The 20,865-nt window shown below is 36.2% G+C and overlaps 1 protein-coding gene and 1 non-coding gene across 6 annotated transcripts; one reads left to right on the top strand and one right to left on the bottom strand.

The window, feature by feature from the left end:
• The first annotated feature begins 509 nt into the window (after positions 1 to 509).
• LOC134484852 (protein LEG1 homolog) lies at positions 510 to 18,419 on the top strand. Of its 5 annotated transcripts, none has more exons than XM_063280750.1 (6): positions 520 to 898; positions 9,077 to 9,163; positions 10,720 to 10,904; positions 11,360 to 11,496; positions 15,929 to 16,165; positions 18,230 to 18,419. In XM_063280750.1, exons 3-5 carry the CDS (start codon positions 10,743 to 10,745, stop codon positions 16,146 to 16,148), a joined length of 519 nt encoding a protein of 172 aa, XP_063136820.1. In that variant the 5' UTR covers positions 520 to 898; positions 9,077 to 9,163; positions 10,720 to 10,742; the 3' UTR covers positions 16,149 to 16,165; positions 18,230 to 18,419. The 5 variants fall into 5 exon arrangements, 3 of the variants coding, with proteins under 3 accessions (XP_063136820.1, XP_063136818.1, XP_063136819.1); XM_063280748.1 differs by lacking the exon at positions 18,230 to 18,419 and adding an exon at positions 8,420 to 8,503 and having other exon boundaries at positions 15,929 to 16,190; XR_010062654.1 differs by lacking the exons at positions 10,720 to 10,904; positions 18,230 to 18,419 and adding an exon at positions 8,420 to 8,503 and having other exon boundaries at positions 510 to 898; positions 15,929 to 16,190.
• LOC120100169 (U6 spliceosomal RNA) lies at positions 7,181 to 7,284 on the bottom strand. The gene has a single exon (XR_005499961.1). It is a non-coding gene; the product is annotated as a U6 spliceosomal RNA (small nuclear RNA).
• Positions 18,420 to 20,865: the final 2,446 nt, after the last annotated feature.

The following is a 20,865-nucleotide window of genomic DNA, read 5'->3' as shown; positions in this document are numbered from 1 at the left end:
TCTTCATAAATTTTAGAATAGCTTTCCTTTTATTTTTATAATAAATGGCACTATAATGTTAGGATGTATTACCAGAAATACCTTAACTTTAGTATACTATTATTTTATTTTAAATTTTTATTATTTTACTTTTCATTAATAAAAATTAAAATTATTGATTTTATAATTAATTTGTGTAATGTTGATAACACATTCATAGCAAGTTCTTCTTGTCCATTAACATGGGCTTTTTTTGTCTTCTCTTTAGTTTAAAATGAAAAAGGCTTGTATCCTTGGTAAGTATGCTCACAGTGCTGGGTTTTGTGTAGAAGCCAATAAACTCACATTAGAGATGCAAGCTTAAAACTAGAAGCTTAATTTTCTGAGCACTTGGGGAGGCTACCAGTTCCAGATCTGAACCCAGTCCTCAATAGGTAATTGCACATTTTATAGAATGGGAACTCAAAGAGAGGTGGAGTGTGAGCCTGTTCTGCAATTGTACTTTGGCATTATGACTTAAACAAATGAGTACCCCCTTGGAAACTGGGCCATGTCCCTGGTCCCTGGCTTCATGTTCCCTGAACAACATCATATTCCAGATTGTAGTTGATAGCCTGATGTCTGTACAGACTCAAGTCTTTTCATAACAAGGCAGCTATCCTATCTCTAACATTATGGAGCTGACATAGTGCAGTGATTTTTAATGTAACTTAAGAGACTATAGGTCAAGATCATGTAGTGAAATTGGGGCAGCAGACCTATGTTTTCAATAACTCTGGCCCTTCAACAGTACTCTATTTCCAACATTGTTGTATATTAATAGCTTTCTGGCATTCTTCTTGGTACAATTTTGTAGAAATATATCTGTTTTGTCCACTGATTTTGGATTCTACAACACTGGCAAATTAAAAAGTGACAGGTATGTTGGTGGGAGATAATTTTCTGCATCAAATGTCACGTCTATATGTTACTAAATGATGGGAAACTTTTCATTGTCATAGTTTGCTACTGATTTACACTGAATGATTTATTTTAGACTATGTGCTGGGGTTTTTTGTTTGTTTTTACAATGTTATGACAAAGGAACTTCTGGCGGGAGGTTAAAGGATTGTTTAACTCTTTGGAAGGTAAGTCTATATATACTCACACATACCTGAATATTATATAATTGAGGGTGAACAGTGGTGACCCATGCCCTTAATCTTAGCATTCAGGAGGCAGAAGCAGGAAGATCTCTGAGAGTTCCAGAACAGCCTGGTCTACATAACAGGGTTTAGCATCCCAAGGCTCCACAAAGCATAAAGAATGGTCTCAGATAACATTGAAAAAAGGTAAAAAGATAATACCTTTATTGAATGTATACACATTTTAACAATGATTTATTAAATTATAGTCTTAGATCCAAAATGTCTACATATTAATGGAATGCAATAAAATAAAAATTTAAAAATGGAGCCTTGCATTCATCATAGCTATAAGGTACAATCCTATGGAAGGAACAAGCACTTCAATCTCTTTCACTCTCTTCTCTGCTTATAATATGTAAATGCCAGAATGGATTTATATCACATAGGTTATCTGACGTGGATTTCTATCTCGAAGAACTCATGTGAAATAATCACTGTGTGAAAAAGTTGGTGAGGAAAAGCTATACATTAAATCTCCATCATTCTTACTTTTATATTATCAAGTCAAAAACATACACATAGAAAACACTTTTTTCTTTACTCTCTACTAAACCATAAATGACTTTCTTTATACTTATTTTTGTTCTTTTTGTCATAAGTATGAACTAGGAGATAACATTCATAAAACATTGAGTATATTTTATTTTTTATATTAAATTTATATTAAATATTGAATACCTTTATTTCTTTCTCCCTTACTCTTTTTTTCCCCATCTTTATTAAATTGGGTATTTCTTATTTACATTTCAAATGTTATTCCCTTTCCCGGTTTCCAGGCCAACATCCCCCTAACACCTCCCCGTTCCCTTCTATATGGGTGTTCCCCTCTCCATCCTCCCCCCAGTACTGCCCTCCCCCAACAATCCCGTTCAATGGGCATCCAGCATTGGCAGGACAAAGGGCTTACCCTTCCAATGCTGCCCTTACTAGGCTATTCATTGCTACCTATGAGGTTGGAGCCCAGGGTCAGTCCATGAATAGTCTTTAGGTAGTGGCTTAGTCCCTGGAAGCTCTGGCTGGTTGGCATTGTTGTTTTATGTGGGGTCTCAAGGCCCTTCAAGCTCTTTCAGTCCTTTCTCTGTTTCCTTCACCGGCGATCCCGTTCTCAAATCAGTGGTTTGCTGCTGGCATTCGCCTACGTATTTGCCGTATTCTGGGTGTGTCTCTCAGGAGAGATCTACAACTGGTTCCTGTCAGCCTGCACTTCTTTGCTTCATCCATCTTATCTAATGGGGTGGCTGTATATATATGGGCCACATGTGGGGCAGGCTCTGAATGGGTGTTCCTTCTGCCTCTGTTCTAAACTTTGCCTCCCTCTTCCCTCCCAAGGGTATTCTTGTTCCCCTTTTAAAGAAGGAGTGAAGCATTCGCATTTTGGTCATCCTTCTTGAGTTTCATGTGTTCTGTGCATCTAGGGTAATTCGAGCATTTGGACTAATATCCACTTATCAATGAGTCCATACCATGTGTGTTTTTTCTGTGATTGGGTTACCTCACTCAGGATGATATTTTCTAGTTCCATCCATTTGATTATGAATTTCACAAAGTCATTGTTTTCGATAGCTGAGTAGTATTCCATTGCGTAGATGTACCATATTTTCTGTATCCATTCCTCTGTTGAAGGGCATCTGGGTTCTTTCCAGCTTCTGGCTACTATAAATAAGGCTGCTATGAACATAGTGGAACATGTGCCTTTGTTATATGTTGGGGCATCTTTTGGGTACATTCCCAAGAGTATAGCTGGGTCCTTAGGTAGTACAATGTCCAGTTTTCAGAGGAACCTCCAAACTGATTTCCAGATGGTTGTGCCAGTCTGCAATCTGACCAACAATGGAGGAGTGTTCCTCTTTCTCCACATCATCGCCAGCATCTGCTGTCACTGCAGTTTTAATCTTAGCCATTCTGACTGGTATGAGGTGGAATCTCAGGGTTGTTTTGATTTGCATTTCCCTTATGACTAAAGAGGTTGAACATTTCTTTAGGTGCTTCTCAGCCATTCGGCATTCCTCAGCTGTGAATTCTTTGTTTAGCTCTGAACTCGAGTTTTAACAGGGTTATTTGTCTCCCTAGAGTCTAACTTTGTGAGTTCGTTGTATATTTTGGATATAAGCCCTGTATCAGTTATAGGATTGGTAAAGATCTTTTTCCAATCTGTTGGTTGCTGTTTTGTCCTAACAGCAGTGTCCTTTGCCTTCCAGAAGCTTTGCAGTTTTATAAGATCCCATTTGTCAATTCTTGATCTTAGAGAATAAGCCATTGGTGTTTTGTTCAGGAAATTTTTTCCAGTGCCCATGTGTTGGAGATGCTTCCCCACTTTTTCTTCTATTAGGTTGAGTATATCTGGTTTCATGTGGAGGTCCTTGATCCACTTGGATTTAAGCTTTGAACAGGGTGATAAGCATGGATCGATCTGCATTCTTCTACATACTGACCTCCAGTTGAACCAGCACCATTTGCTGAAAATGCTATCTTTTTTCCATTGGATGGTTTTGGCTCCTTTGTCAAAAATCAAGTGACCATAGGTGTGTGGGTTCATTTCTAGGTCTTCAATTCTGTTCCATTGGTCTATCTGCCTGTCTCTGTACCAATACCATGCAGTTTTTATCACTATTGCTCTGTAATACTGCTTGAGTTCAGGGATAGTAATTCTGCTGGAAGTCCTTTTATTGTTGAGGATAATTTTAGATACTCTGGGTTTTTTGTTATTCCAGATGAATTTGCAGATTGTTCTGTCTAACTATGAATAATTGGATTGGAATTTTGATGGGGATTGCATTGAATCTATAGATCGTTTTTGGTAAAATGGCCATTTTTACTATATTAATCCTGCCAATCCATGAGCATGGGAGATCTTTCCATCTTCTGAGGTCTTCTTCAATTTCCTTCTTCAGTGTCTTGAAGTTCTTATTGTACAGATCTTTTACTTGCTTGGTTAAAATCTCACCGAGGTATTTATATTATTTGGGACTATCATGAAGGGTGTCGTATCCCTAATTTCTTTCACAGTTTGTTTCTCCTTTGTATAGAGGAAGGCTACTGATTTATTTGAGTTAATTTTATACCCAGACACTTTGCTGAAGGTGTTTGTCAGGTTTAGTAGTTCTCTGGTGGAACTTTTGGGATCACTTAAATATACTATCATATCATCTGCAAATAGTGATATTTTGACTTTTTCCTTTCCAATCTGTAAACTTTTGATCTCCTTTTGTTGTATGATTGCTCTGGCTAGGACTTTCAGTACCATATTGAATAAGTAGGGAGAGAGTGGGCAGCTTGTCTAGTCCCTGATTTAGTGGTATTGCTTCCCCCAATAAAGATGCTCTACATTCAGTTTAATGTTAGTTACTAGTTTGCTGTATATGGCTTTTACTATGTTTAGCTATGGGCCTTGAATTTCTGTTCTTTCCAGGACTTTTATCATGAAGAGGTGTTGAATTTTGTCCAATGCTTTCTCAGCATCTAATGAAATGATGTGTGTTTTATCTTTCAGTTTGTTTATATAGTGGATTACATTGATGGTTTTCCGTATATTAAACCGTTCTTGCATAACTGGAATGAAGCCTACTTGATCATGATGGATGATTGTTTTGACATGCTCTTGTATTCGGTTTGCAAGAATTTTATTGAGTATTTTTGCATCGATATTCATAAGGGAAATTGGTCTGAAGTTCTCTTTCTTTGTTGGGTTTTTGTGTGGTTTATGTATAAGAGTAATTGTGGCTTCATAAAAGGTATTCGGTAGTGCTCCATCTGTTTCAATTTTGTGGAATGTTTGGATAGTATTGGTATGAGGTCTTCTATGAAGGTCTGATGGAATTCTGCCCTGAACCCATCTGGATCTGGACTCTTTTTGGTTGAGAGACTTTTAATGACTGCTTCTATTTCTTTAGGACTTATGGGGTTGTTTAAATGGTTTATCTGTTCCTAATTTAACTTCGGTATCTGGTATCTGTCTAGGAAATTGTCCATTCCCTCCAGATTTTCAAGTTTTGTGGAATATAGGCTTTTGTAGTAGGGTCTGATGACTTTTTGAATTTCCTCTGATTCTGTTGTTATGTCTCCCTTTTCATTTCTGATTTTGTTAATTTGGACACACTCTCTGTGTCCTCTCGTTAGTCTGGCTAAGGGTTTATCTATCTTGTTGATTTTCTCAAAGAACCAGCTTTTGGTTCTGTTGTTGATTCTTTCTATAGTCCTTTTTGTTTCTACTTGGTTGATTTCAGCTTTGAGTTTGATTATTTCCTGACTTCTACTCCTCCTGGGTGTATTTTCTTCTTTTTGTTCTAGTGCTTTTAGGTGTGCTGTCAAGCTGGGGGTATATGCTCTCTCCTGTTTCCTTCTGCAGGCACTCAGATCCCTGAGTTTTCCTCTTAGCATAGTTTTCATTGTGTCCCATAAGTTTGGGTATGTTGTACCTTCATTTTCATTAAATTCTAAAAAGTCTTTAATTTCTTTCTTTATTTCTCCCTTGACCAGGTATATGTGGGCGTTCTTTCCTTATTTTTATTGAAGACCGGCTTTAGCCCTTAGTGGCCTGATAGGAGGCATGTGATTATATCTATCTTTCTGTATCTGTTGAGGTCTGTTTTATGATGGATTCTATGGTCAATTTTGGAGAAAGTACCATGTGGTGGTGAGAAGAAAGTATATCCTTTTGTTTTAGGATAGAATGTTCTATTAATATCTGTTAAGTCCATTTGGTTCATGACTTCTCTTAGTCTGTCTATGTGTCTGTTTAATTTCTGTTTCCATGATCTGTCCATTGATGAGAGTGGGGTGTGGAAATCTCCTACTAGTATTGTGGGAGGTGCAATGTGTGCTTTGAGCTTTAGTAAGGTTTCGTTTATGTATGTAGGTGCCATTGTATTTGGAACACAGATATTTAGGATTGAGAGTTCATCTTGGTGGATTTTTCCTTTGATGAATATGAAGTGTCCTTCCTTATCTTTTTTATGACTTTTGGTTGAAAATCGATTTTATTTGATATTAGAATGATTACTCCAGCTTGCTTCTTCAGACAATTTGCTTGGAAAGTTGTTTTCCAGCCTTTTACTCTGAGGTAGGATCTGTCTTTGTCTCTGAAGTGTGTTTCCTGTAGGCAGCAAAATGCTGGGTCCTCATTGCATATCCAGTTTGTTAATCTTTGTCTTTTTATTGGGGAGTTGAGTCCATTGATGCTGAGAGATATTAAGGAATAGTGATTGTTGCTTCCTGTTATCTTTGTATTTGGATGTGAGATTATGTTCATGTGCTTGTCTTCTCTTTGTTTTGTTGCAAAAAGAATAGTTTCTTTTTCTAGGGTGTAGCTTGCCTCCATGTGTTGGGCTTTACCATTTATTATCCTTTGTAGATCTGGATTTGTAGAAATATATTGTGTAAATTTGGCTTTGTCATGCAATATCTTGGTTTCTCCATCTATGTTAATTGAAAGTATTGCTGGATACAGTAACCTGGGCTGGCATTTATTTGTGTTCTCTTAGGGTCTGTATGACATCTGTCCAGGATCTTGTGGCTTTCATAGTCTCTGGTGAGAAGTCTGCTGTAATTCTGATAGGTCTGCCTTTATATGTTACTTGACCTTTTTTCCCTTACTGCTTTTAATATTCGTTCTTTGTTTTGTGCATTTGGTGTTTTGACTATTATGTGATGGGAGGAGTTTCTTTTCTGGTCCAATCTATTTGGAGTTCAGTAGGCTTCTTGTATGTTTATGGGCATCTCTTTCTTTAGGTTAGGGAAGTTTTCTTCTATGATTTTGTTGAAGATATTTACTGGTCCTTTGAGTTTGGAGTCTTCACTCTCTTCTATACCTATTATCCTTAGGTTTGATCTTCTCATTGTGTCCTGGATTTCCTGTATGTTTTCGGCCAGTAGCTTTTTCAGTTTTACATTATCTTTGACAGTTGTGTAGATGATTTCTGTGGAATCTTCTGCTCCTGAGATTCTCTCTTCTAACTCTTGTATTCTGTTGGTGATGCTTGTATCTATGGCTCCTTGTCTCTTCCTTTGGTTTTCTAAAAAATATGGGACGCTTCATGAATTTGCGTGTTATCCTTGTGGGGCCATGCTAATCTTCTCTGTATCATTCCAATTTTATTATATGTGTTGCCAAAGCTAGCATGTATATTTTATTTTTAAGTGAATAGTTAAGACATTGCTTTGGTGAAGCCATTCATATTCAGATATATTACATTATAAGATGTAATGAGCCACTTCATTGTTTGCAGTAGATGATAGGATAAGATTCCTTACATGAGGTACTTTGCAATATGTCTTACTCATCTGTTAAATGTACTGGCAAGGGCCCTTTCTTGGCTCAGGGCTCTATGGCTGCTCTTTGGCCTGTGTACTATTCATACAGGGATTTGGCATCCTCCAAGCAGTAACAGGATTGTGAAACTCCTGCTATATAATAGGCTTCTCTGTCACTCACAGAATCTAACTCAAGGAACAGCAAGAAGATGTGGTCTGCTTTTACAATCCTCATATTTTTCTTCCTGAACCTCTTTACTTTTATACTGACTCCAAATCCAGGGTCAGCTTCAGATGCAAAAGAAAGCTATCCTCCACTTTGGGATCAGGTCAGTGGAAATATAAAAGATTTTCCGGTTGAAAATAACAAGACCATCATTAACATCTTGAATTATATGGATCAACTGCAGATGTATAAGATTCTTTTAACACAAACAAACAAATATTTTGTGCAGTTTGGGTCAAATTATACAGGAAATGTCCTCTGGGCTCTCACCTTAACTTTTGGAAAGCTATATTCAACCGGTATGTATACTTTCATACCCTCTGAGGAAGTCTTTATTGTTGTTACTAAGATTTAAATGTGCTTGAGTGTTCTTGCTATTACAACCATTTGTCTACAGGATGAACGTCTTCCTATGGTTGAGTGAATGAAATCACTGAGCAGTACCACACAGCATACTTGTCTTTACATTACATAAACTTCAGCAACTAAAAGAAGTGTAGTCTATAATCTAAATCTTTGTTTCATGAGCCACATAGGCACAGAGCATGGAGAAGAAATAAGCATTCTAGATTAGCAACCCCCAGCACCATGTTCCAGCCCAACAGTCTTCTTGAAGTAATTCATACAACAAATACTTCTGCCTGGTGACTTTTGATTAATACAGAAAAAGTTAAAGAAAAATCCCTTTACTCTCTTCTATACCTATTATCCTTAGGTTTGATCTTTTCATTGTGTCCTGGATTCCTTAAATGCCCAGAATTTTGCCTCATGTTAACAGGAAGAAAATCTAAGACAAGACATTGGAAAGGCAAGTAAAGAAGACATAACTGAACCACTCACTGCTTATAGTGAAACAACAAAGGTGGGGAAATCAATTGAGAGAAGAGACTATACCAGGAACTGTGTTTCTGGAAGGTTATTTTCTTCTTTATTCTCTTTAGCTGTATTTTACTATGTAATGCATATTTTCTAAACTCTTTCAGTCAGGTTTATTACCACGGAGGCTTTCTACATGTAGTAGCTTTCCCAATTCAGGATATCCTTTCCCAATGTGTCTTTATTGGCTGTGTATAGAATCAGGCCATGCACAGAATGGAGCAATACATTGCTGCAGAAGGTTGGTTTGTTTTCTTTACAGTCACTGTTCAAAGCACTCGTCCTATTTGGGAAGGATGACTTGGCTCTCAGAGGCAACATGGAAACTGTAAACTTCTGCTGGTTCAGCTCAGTCAACAGGGATTTTTCAGATGACTCTCTGACTGCTTTCCAACTCCTAAAGCCTCTGGATGCAGGTGGAATGACATGTCCAGCCTTTACCAGCAGGGACTCAACCTTTCTACATTTGCTTTTCTCTTCTTTGTTTCTTACCAGTCGCTATTATAAGCCCAAACATCATGCTAGACATAGTTTATACTTACTCATTTTTTCTCTGCAGGTAGATTTTTAGACCCTTCCAATATTTCTGTGAGTGCTTATAATTCTCAACTTTCTCCGTGGCTATCACCAAACAGTGGCTGGTTAGGTAAGTGTTACATTTGCCCTACTTGTGTTAATGATCTGAAATTATGACACTTGCTTTGATATGGTATTGAGTTGGTTAGCTGAGGTAAACAGTGTCGTGTCCTTGGTAAATATACACATTTTTCTCCATTTTTCTTTGGTACAAATCAAATATACAAAACATATGTTAAGGTAACTCTTATTGTAGCCTTTGCTGAGTTATGAACACAGTGTATACTGCCTTTGAGTGTTAAAAATGACAAATTTCTTTCTCCTTATGTCCTCAAGACTTGAGTTTCTTTTGTTTATCCTACATCATTTCAGCTGTATTTCTATTAACTACTCATACTTATACTCTAGAGCCTTGTTTAAACACTTCAGAGACATGCTTCCATTCAATCCTGACCATATCATTAGCATTTCCATAGCTCAGCTAGAGAGACATCGACAGCAATGGAATAACTTACTTTTTTCTTCTTCTCTTTTCAAGTACTTCTTATTATATATTGATCCCTAAACTCGTCTTCTATAAAACACTTATTTTGCCAAACCTATCTTTTGTTGAAAAGAATAGATAAAATGTTTGCTCGTGAGCTCACATTGACACCAGATTGGTTATTTGGGGCCTCACAGAAGAACATCATTGTAGCATGGTTCAGTAAACCTCTCTGACTACCAGAAATCCCTCGTATAAATTCTGCTGGAGATGAAATTTGAAAGATCAATCATATAAATGCACATTTCAAAATAATGATTATTTTTATAATTAACAGAAGTACCTTAATCCTACTACAGTCAGCTCACAGTAAAACGTTTATCTCTTTCAAATATCTAAGCAAGAGAGTGAATGATCTCTACATAGTAAATGTTAAGTCTCTGAAGAAAGAGATTGAGGTAGAAATAAGAAAATTGGAAAACATGTGACCTTATAGATTGGTAGAATTGTTATTGTGAAAATGACCACCCTGGTAATTGTACTTTTCACACTCAGTTCAATCCCAATCAAATCTCTATGACACTGGGGAGACAAAACAGCTTTGACCAAAATAAGCAATGCTAGAACTACAATACCAGATTCCAAGTTATGTTATAGAACTATAGTAATAAAACTAATGTAATAGGAATAGAGAGATTGTTCGGCAGCTCAGTTCCTAACACCAACATAACACCTTCTATTAACAATACTAAGCCATTTGGTGCCCTCTTCAAGTCTTCACAGGCACCAGTCCTCTCTATAGAGATAGAGATATTGTATATATGTGCTATTATTATGGTATTTTTTGAATTATGTATGCATAAATATGTGCATATAAGTAGCATTATAATAGCACAAAAACAGACATGTAGTTCATTATAACAAAATGGAAAACCAATTTATGATTTGTGTGCTAATTATCTCTACCAAATTTGCTTAAGGTCTTGTAGTTATTTGTGATTCTCAGGGCCAACAATTTCAGTAGAATGACTTGTGATGCATGTGAATAAATCTGTGAAGTACAGCCTTAATTATTTTGCTAATCACATTTTGACTAGGCCCTATGTAATTCCAGACATTTTTTTCCTTCTGTTATATTGCAGGCTTTAGTGCACATGTGGTTGCTATGAATTTCTTGGCTGCAGGTGACTCAAAAGTACTGGAGGATTTAGGAAATAAGATAGCTTTTGTATCTCCAGGGGGGGAAAGGCCTAACTTCTGTTACTCCATTGAAGAATGCAATTTAACAGACGCTTATGCTTTGCGGGCAGCCAAAACTCTATATAAGGTACAGCAATATAATTATTGTGTTTTCATCTGAATCACATGTCTGAAGTCAGAGAGGAGCTTCCATTGCAGTTATAATTGCAAAATTTACTAAACTCAATGTTTATGCAGGAAATAAACTAAAATTATAGAATGATTTTTTTTCTTCTGGAATTAAGGTTGGTATCCTGAGATGTTGATACTTAACAGTGAGGCAGCATGACTGTATTTGGAAAAATTTTTAAATTGATATGGTAATTTCCACATTTATGCCAGTTAGTTCACATAAAATACTGTAAAGGAAATAGCAAAGTTAAATGTCACTTTAAGGTGTTACATTTATCTTGATAATAAATTTCTATACAATTTAATACATTATTTCAAAATAATCACTTTTAGCAATGGACTTGCAGTTACTAAACTTATTTAAGTAGGATATGAGTTCTATTCTCATATTGCCCATTGTTTATTCTGCAGTACCTGCAGTCCAGAAAGCCAGCATCCACGCTAGTTGATACTCCTGTGTACGACACAGATGAAGGCACAGCAACCCTTCTAATGTGGAAGGCCTATCGGGCAGCTGTCAATTTTGGATTATCAAAGTTCAGTGACAGGTAAGACAATGATTTTCTCTGATATAACCACCTGTTCATTACTTCCCGGCCCTGTAAACAATAATGTATACAATTATTGTCTCAGCATTTGGTTATCCTGCTTTCTAGAATGTCTCAGGAAGCTTCTTTTTCATTTCTGTCTGCTATTCAGTTGAGTTACTTGGTATACCAGAAAAGAATAAAATAAAAGGTTTGTTGGATTTCTTCAGATGTTTCAGAAACAGATCAATACCATTCTGTGATAATACCAATTAAAATAAGATAGTTTGTTAGGCATAAGCAATGTTTTAAGAATACAGAAATCCTTTTCTGTTCTTGGTTTCTGATCACACACACACACACACACACACACACACACACACACACTTTCACACTTTCCAATACTATCCATAGAATGCTGGTGTTAGGTTCTCTATAATTACAAACAACCATATTGTTGGGTATTGTGACACAGAGCTGTTTCTAGCATTGACAAATCCCAGGCCAGAAGATCATGAGTTCATGTCAGGATAGGCTAAAGGCTAGCAGGTGTCTTTCCTGAAATGGTCCACTTTTTTTCATGGATTACTACACATGAGCTCTGGGAGGCAAAGCCTCAAGGGACTTGATCTCAGGATTGATTCTTGCAGCTTATATGATTTTCCTGCCATTTTAAAATTAATATAACAATTCCTAGAGATTGGCCCAGTTTATTAAGCAGATTTTCTTTAAATCAGCAATGATTTACTTTTTTGTAGCAATTCTATGTACACAAATAGGTGATTTTTTAATTCCTAATAGATTTTCTATAGAATTCCCAAGAATACCTAGTAATTATTGAACGATTTAAAGTGCTGCAAGTCTTCATGTGTAACAAGCTATTTGCAGAAGTATAGAAAACAGACATCAAACAGATTTATAATCTAGAAAAACATTCCTTTTTTATCTAGTTGTAGAACTATTATCTGATAACTAAAGGTCATAAGGGGAATAGATGATTTATTGTAGGTAAAGGGACAGAAAATAAAATATTCACTGAGTTTATCTATACAAAACTTCAATACTAATGAGACACTAGATGGTTTGCCCCTTGCTACACCATGCTATCTTAGATATACGAATTATTCATTTAAACTCTCATTGAACATATGGAGCTAATGACAGATGATGAATGATTTATTAGATAACTAATCTAAGTGGAAATGCATATAAACATTTCAGTTGTTACCTATTATTCAATTTATGTTTGACATGGCTGTGGATATTTGAAAAAAGATTATTAGAATAATTTGATCATGTATCCTAAAAAAGAAAAAAAATACAAGGATTAGGAACAGTGATGAGGAGAAGAAGAAGAAGAAGAAGAAGAAGAAGAAGAAGAAGAAGAAGAAGAAGAAGAAGAAGAAGAAGAAGAAGAAGAACAAGAACAAGAACAAGAACAAGAACAAGAAGAAGAACAAGAACGAGAACGAGAACGAGAAGGAGAAGGAGAAGAAGAAGAACAAGAACAAGAAGAAGAACAAGAACAAGAAGAAGAAGAACAAGAAGAACAAGAAGAAGAAGAACAAGAAGAAGAAGACGAAGAACAAGAAGAAGAAGAAGAAGAAGAAGAAGAAGAAGAAGAAGAACAAGAACAAGAACAAGAACAAGAACAAGAACAAGAACAAGAACAAGAACAAGAACAAGAACAAGAAGAACAAGAACAAGAACAAGAAGAACAAGAAGAACAAGAAGAACAAGAAGAACAAGAACAAGAACAAGAACAAGAAGAACAAGAACAAGAAGAACAAGAACAAGAAGAACAAGAACAAGAACAAGAAGAACAAGAACAAGAAGAACAAGAACAAGAACAAGAACAAGAAGAACAAGAACAAGAAGAACAAGAACAAGAACAAGAAGAACAAGAACAAGAACAAGAAGAACAAGAACAAGAAGAACAAGAAGAAGAAGAACAAGAACAAGAAGAACAAGAAGAAGAAGACGAAGAACAAGAAGAAGAAGAAGAAGAAGAAGAAGAAGAAGAAGAAGAACAAGAAGAAGAAGAACAAGAACAAGAAGAAGAAGAAGAAGAAGAAGAAGAACAAGAACAAGAACAAGAACAAGAACAAGAACAAGAACAAGAACAAGAACAAGAACAAGAACAAGAAGAACAAGAACAAGAACAAGAAGAACAAGAAGAACAAGAACAAGAACAAGAAGAACAAGAACAAGAACAAGAACAAGAAGAACAAGAACAAGAAGAAGAACAAGAACAAGAACAAGAAGAACAAGAACAAGAAGAACAAGAACAAGAAGAACAAGAACAAGAAGAACAAGAACAAGAAGAACAAGAACAAGAACAAGAACAAGAAGAACAAGAACAAGAAGAACAAGAACAAGAAGAACAAGAACAAGAAGAACAAGAACAAGAAGAAGAACAAGAACAAGAACAAGAAGAACAAGAACAAGAAGAACAAGAACAAGAAGAACAAGAACAAGAAGAACAAGAACAAGAAGAACAAGAACAAGAAGAACAAGAACAAGAACAAGAAGAACAAGAACAAGAAGAACAAGAACAAGAAGAACAAGAACAAGAACAAGAAGAACAAGAAGAACAAGAACAAGAAGAACAAGAACATGAAGAACAAGAAGAACAAGAACAAGAACAAGAACAAGAAGAACAAGAACAAGAGGAACAGGAACAGGAACAGGGACAAGAAGAAAAGACCAGAGCATAAGGAGCTGAAGAGAGAGATGAGACTAGGCAGGTTCTTGCCATGAAACAGGGTTTTGCTTAGTAGCAATGCTTCTTCTTATTGAAAAAGACAGGGTTTTTTTTTTCCTTAACAGACTTGGGTTTCTTTCATTTATTTCTTTTTCTGTGCAATAATGGTTAGAGCTTATTTTTCATCCAGAATGAATGACCTCTTTCTGTGCTGGCACTTGGGCTTTTGCTTAATACCCCAAATATATATGCATGTTAGTATAAATATGTGTACATAAGTTGATGAGACAGGTGGATGTGCCTACTATTAACTTTGAAATATTGATTTCTCTTAATTTCTGGTCTCTGATTCATTCTTTAATTATGCCTTTCTAGTGAAAATTTTTGATGTTGATGAATTTTTCAACAATTTTCTTACTGTTCATTTTTTGTTCTGATTAAAAATTAACTGCATGTAGAGATTATGGAAATTACAAATCCCTTGGTATTAGACACATACATGTTATTTGTGTTCATAATAATGTCTAATATCTGGTAGTCTTATGTGTCTGAGTTTGTTGTATATGTCTCTGAGATATTTTTATTAATCTGTAATACTTTGATTTTTTTACAAACTTAGGAATTTCTTAATACTGATAAACAAAGTATGTTGACCATTGAATAAAAGTTAGACATATAGATAAATATCAGATGAGTTATCTTTAAATCAGTTTAAAATATTTTTCTAGGTGTTAAATATGGAAGATAGAAGTATTCACAAAGCAATTTTCTGCTAGAACTCATTACCTTTTATTAAAAAAAATAATTTTTAAACTTTTATTCTTCCCTATCTTGAAAGGCGACCATGTAATATGTTATTATTTAGGGTTTCAAACAATTTTAAAGTTCATAACTGGTAGAACTGAAATAGAATGTGTATTATACCTTTTTGATATTCAGCTACTTGTTTTTAATTGCTTGGAATACTTTAGATCATGTGGTGGACAATATGAGACATATTTGTAAGACAACTTCTACTGTGGGTAGTTTTATCTTAGTCATAGGGAGATTTGTCCTTTTTACTGACAGTTATATTATAAGCCAATTTTTTGCATTCCTAACAGCCTTTGGATTATAATTATTGAAAGATGGGCTTCTAGATAATTCATTGGAATGAAAACTTCTGTGTGAAACTACTTGTTATCTCTAATGAATACGTCCTAGTTTAAAATGAAGATAGGTTTAAGCCTTTATGAAAGCTATTAATATTTGTTCACACTTGTTCTCTCGTGAAACTAATTTTTGTCTTTGTCAGTCCCAAATGAAATTTAGGAAGGTATATTGTGATATGTCATGTTTAGTTTGCCATTAAGTATGTTTTGCTCCCTTTTCCAATGGACACTCATCTATGAATGTCCTCTTGTTACACTGGAGCAGAGTATGATATCTATAACTAACCTTCTGTAAAAAACACTGATATTACAAAACTGACTATATAGAAATTACAGAAGAAATTCAACGATGGAGCATGGGGGATAAATTGAGGAGCTGGGGAGATGGCTCAGTGGTTAAGAACATGTGCTGCTCTTGCAGAATCAGAGTTCATTTCCCAGCATCCACAGCTCACAATTGCTTGATGAATAAACTATTCATGAAATTACTTAACATCTCTAAGGTATAGAGCACAGGGGTGGGGAATAAACATTTGGTCTTTAGTTTTCATTTAGAATGGATTTTTTTTAAACACACCCTGTTTAAATTGTTCTTTAGGTCCTGGTATTCTTCCGACTCTGAGAGAAAATTCGCCCTGGACTTCCTAACCACCATGGAGTTTTGTGAGGCCACAATATACCCCTCACACTTTAATAGTTCAAAAGAATTCCTTGTAGGTTTCCCACACAGGCAGCTCAAAGACAGAGAGAATCCAGTTGTGGAAAAGGATTTCAGCCTACGGGAAAAAGCGTTTTATGCTTCAGTAACTCTTTTCTAAGCTAAATAAAATCACAGGTATGATGTTGAGAAACAAGTGGAACCAAATGTGTCAAAGTCACATGAGATCTGAATGCTTCATAGTTCACTCAATAGGGCTTACTGTCTTTCTACTCTGTCTTTGATAAATAGAATATAACTATAAAATTTGAAGAAGCTTAGCATCTCATTAATTAAGCAATAAAATACCCATACAAACCATTGTGGTATATTTTCATCAATGTAATGATATAAATATAGTTACATATTCAAACATTTGTGGAAAGATTTGGAAGCCCAAGTGTGTGAGGGTGGGAAGAAAGCTATGGAGTCGTAAGTGTGTGTTGTGCAAGTCTGGTAGTCTGAGCTCTACCTCAAGATCACAAGGTAGGAAGAGACAAATGAGCTCCCCAGCTTGTCCTTTAACCTCCATGTATGTGACATGGCACATTCGCATTCACAACTAAGTAAAATGTAAAAATCAAATCGCAAATGCAGATGGCAAGTAGATGGCATGTATTCCATGCCAAATAAATCGCAGAATGATTATTTTGATCATTCAAGTTTTCCTCAGTCTTCCTTAGTTCTTAAATGTTTGTATAATGACTGATTTATTTTTGAGGTTAATATAATTAAATAACCTCCTCTTTCCTCAGAAGAATAGCCTTCTGTACATCCTTTAATTCGCTTTCTCACATTCATGACCTCTTTGTTCACAAATATTATTATTAATTATTATTACATTAATATTATTAACATATGAGAATATATTACATAGTTCTATGTAAGTTCTCAGGGCTGTCCATTTGGTATTGGATAACCAATCAGTGTGCTCTTCCTTAAGGAAGACTCTCAATTTCTCAGCATTACCTATTCCTTGTCTGTGCCAAATAAGTAATGCCATCAGCACTTGGTTTTAAAAGTCTCAGTCAAATTAAATAACTGTCCAAATTATCAACATCCTATCAAATCCGATGCAGATTCAGGAACTCTTTAACATCCAGCTCCTCTGGATGTTCCGTATCTACTACATAAAATCCTTTTCATTAAACATACTAAATTACTGTGACCAGAAAGATGGCTCGGTGTTAAGAACAATCTCTACTGCTGTGAGGGCAATGGCTCACAAACACTTTTCACTCTAGTTCTTGGAGATCAAAGGTGCTTTTCTAGCTTCTGCGGGATCTTGTATACATATGGCATGCCTAGATTCATTCGGGCTCGCAAATCCTCGTAAATAAAATATTAAACTATTAATAATTCCATTACTAATATGCATTTAAACATTTAAATGTATTTAATGTTAGAGAAAACTGTGCAGATTCATGGGTTTCTACTTATTTTCGCACAGACTGACTGTAAGGCTCAAGGACATTAAGGAGGCCTCTTGGGGGCATTGGGGTGCTTGAACTTCTTTTTGGTCTCCCCTTTGGGGAGGATGTAGGTTTTCATTTCTCTTTCATAATGAGCCTTATCAGCCTTTGCCATATCTTCAAATTTCCCCTTTTCTTATCATACATGGTCTTCCACCTCTCTGAGCACTTCTCTGAGAAGTTGACAGAAGCATCCGGGTGCTTCTTCTTGTGCTCCTCCCAGCAGGTTTGCACAAAGAATGCATATGAGCACATTTTGCCTCTTGGTTTCTTAGGATCTCCTTTGCCCATGTTTAGTTGATTTTCCTCCGCGAGGCACAGAGTTGCCCAGTGCCTGTCCTGCTCTCATTCTGACATTAGTTGGGTAGAAGCAAATTCTCCTCTCAGAATGTGTTCAAACGATAAGGCAATGACTTACATAGGCACAGAAAGAATTTCACTATGTGTCTTGAAGTTTTTCAAAATAAAACAATCACATTTAGAAATTATTCATAATTTCTATACAATATTATAGCAAAGTGTTGCTTGATAAATTTGTAATGGTTATGATTCTCAGTTAAGGGGTTGTCAGATTACCAATACTCAAATACTTTGTCAAATCTAAGTCAGGTATGAGTAATATATTGCAAATTCAATAATTAGAAAAATAATTCATTCATATATATATTGATATTCTGATAGTGTTTATAATTTCTAAACTAACTTCATATATGTGTTTCAATTTTTGCAGATGGCCTGTTTTTATTCTTTTGGAAGACGACTATGATTTATTCAGAGAAAAGTCATGCTTTAGGACGTTTCATTATTAATAGGCTACTCTTAGAACCCATTTTTAACTAGTCTGAAATGATTTCATTACAAGATGGAAATTTTAAATCCATACTGAGAAGCAAATAAATGTTATAGTCACTATTCTATAATTTTTCTGGCTTTTCTATCCATTCTGTGCCTTTATATGTCAATTTATTGGGTAGTAATAATTTCAGCCCAACAGCTACATACTTAACTAAAAATTAACTGATTGTATTGAATGCCTGAATTACAAGTGAATATATCTTACAATATTTATTTGTGGTTTCATTTCCCTAATTTCTTTAGCCTGATTTTTGTCTATTTTACTATTTTAAATTTGGGTATAGGAGTCTGGCCCCCGCTCTCACAGCCATAGCAGTACAATGGGCTCCATAGAGATGGTGCCGGGCAAGTGAGAGCGGGACAGGCACTGGGCAACTCTGTGCCTCGCGGAGGAAAATCAACTAAACATGGGCAAAGGAGATCCTAAGAAACCAAGAGGCAAAATGTGCTCATATGCATTCTTTGTGCAAACCTGCTGGGAGGAGCACAAGAAGAAGCACCCGGATGCTTCTGTCAACTTCTCAGAGAAGTGCTCAGAGAGGTGGAAGACCATGTATGATAAGAAAAGGGGAAATTTGAAGATATGGCAAAGGCTGATAAGGCTCATTATGAAAGAGAAATGAAAACCTACATCCTCCCCAAAGGGGAGACCAAAAAGAAGTTCAAGCACCCCAATGCCCCCAAAAGGCCTCCTTCGGCCTTCTTCTTGTTCTGTTCTGAGTACCCCACAAAATCAAAGGCAAGCATTCTGGCTTATCCATTAGTGATGTTGCAAAGAAACAAGGAGAGATGTGGAACAACACTGCCGCGGATGACAAGCAGCCCTACAAGAAGAAGGCCACCAAGCTGAAGGAGAAGTATGAGAAGGATATTGCTGCCTACAGAGCTAAAGGAAAACCTGATGCAGCGAAAAACGGGGTGGTCAATGCTGAGGAGAGCAAGAAAAAGAAGGAAGAGGAAGACGATGAGGAGGATAAAGAGGATGAGGAAGAAGAGGAAGAGGAAGAGGAAGATGAAGATGAAGGAGAAGAAGAAGAAGAAGAAGAAGAAGAAGAAGAAGAAGAAGAAGAAGAAGAAGAAGAAGAAGAAGAAGAAGAAGAAGAAGAAGAAGAAGAAGAAGAAGAAGAAGAAGAAGTTGGTTCTAGCGCAGTTTTTTTTTCTTGTCTATAAAGCATTTAACCCCCCTGTACACAACTCACTCCTTTTAAAGAAAAAAATTGAAATGTAAGGCTGTGTAAGATTTGTTTTTAAAATGTTCGGTGTCGGTTTTTGTATAGTTAACACACTACCGAATGTGTCTTTAGCTAGCCCTGTCCTGGTGGTATTTTCAATAGCCACTAACCTTGCCTGGTACAGTCTGGGGGTTGTAAATTGGCATGGAAATTAAAGCAGGTTCTTGTTGGCGCACAGCACAAATTAGTTACATATGGGGACAGTAGTTTGGTTTTTGGTTTCTTTTCTGTTGTTGTTGCTGTAGTTTTCTTTTTTTCTTTTGATTTTCTTTTTTTTTCCATCTTCAGTTGTCTCTGATGTAGCTTATATGAAGATAATTGTTGTTCTGCTAACTAAATACCACTCTGTAATTGCAAAATAAAAAAAGCAGCTGTTTTGTTGACCTTCTGAATGCTTCTAAGTAAATACAATTTTTTATTAAAAAAATTGGGGTATAGTGTTTGATATTTTCAACCTCAAACAAGCTAAAGCCATCTAAAAGGAGGGTACCTCAATTTAAAAAATGATGTAAATACATAAAATATCTAATTAAAAAAAAGAAAATACCCTCTACGCTTACCTACAGCCCCATTTTATGACATCATAACATTCGAAATGTAAATACATAAAATATCTAATTTTAAAAAAAAAGAAAATACCCTCTATGCTTACCTACAGCCCCCTTTTATGACATTTCGAATGTTATCCCCTTTCCAGGTTTCCTCTCCAGACCTCTTCTCTTCCATTCCCTTCCCACTGCTTCTGTGAGGGTGCCCCCCTCCCACCCAACCACTCCTAACTCTGGCATTCCCATACACTGAGGAAATCAAGCCTTCACAGGACCAAGAGTTTCCACTCTTACTGATGCCAGACAATGCCATCCTTTGCTATATATGCAGCTGGAGCCACAGGTTCCTCCATGTGTACTCTTTTTTTTTAATTAATTTTGTATTGAATATTTTATTTACATTTCTAATGTTATTCCTTTCCCGGTTTTCTGTCCATAAGCTCCCTATCCTATTCCCCTCCTCTTCTTCTATAAGGGTGTTCCCCCTCCCCAACCACCCCTTTCCAGCCCTGACATTCCCCTACACTAGGGGATTCCAGCCTTGGCAGAACCAAGGGCTTCTCCTCCCATTGGTGCCCAAGAAGGCCATCCTCTGCTACACGGACATGAATCTTTCCATGTGTAATCTTTGGGTAGTGGTTTAGTTCCTGGGAGCTCTGGTTGGCTGGTATTGTTGTTCTTGTGTACTCTTTGGTGGTTTAGTCCCTGGGAGCTCTGGGGGGTCTGGTTGG

Source organism: Rattus norvegicus, chromosome 1 (assembly GCF_036323735.1).
Source record: "Rattus norvegicus strain BN/NHsdMcwi chromosome 1, GRCr8, whole genome shotgun sequence".
Taxonomy (NCBI): domain Eukaryota; kingdom Metazoa; phylum Chordata; class Mammalia; order Rodentia; family Muridae; genus Rattus; species Rattus norvegicus.
The sequence above is the reverse complement of the archived record's forward strand: the minus strand, read 5'-3'. Positions and strand labels throughout refer to the sequence as shown.

Coding starts and splice junctions, on each gene's coding strand:
- LOC134484852 (XM_063280750.1), top strand. CDS start 10,743: ATGAATTTCTTGGCTGCAGGTGACTCAAAAGTACTGGAGGATTTAGGA. Junction 10,905..11,359: donor CAGCCAAAACTCTATATAAG/GTACAGCAATAT, acceptor TTTATTCTGCAG/TACCTGCAGTCCAGAAAGCC. Junction 11,497..15,928: donor TTATCAAAGTTCAGTGACAG/GTAAGACAATGA, acceptor ATTGTTCTTTAG/GTCCTGGTATTCTTCCGACT.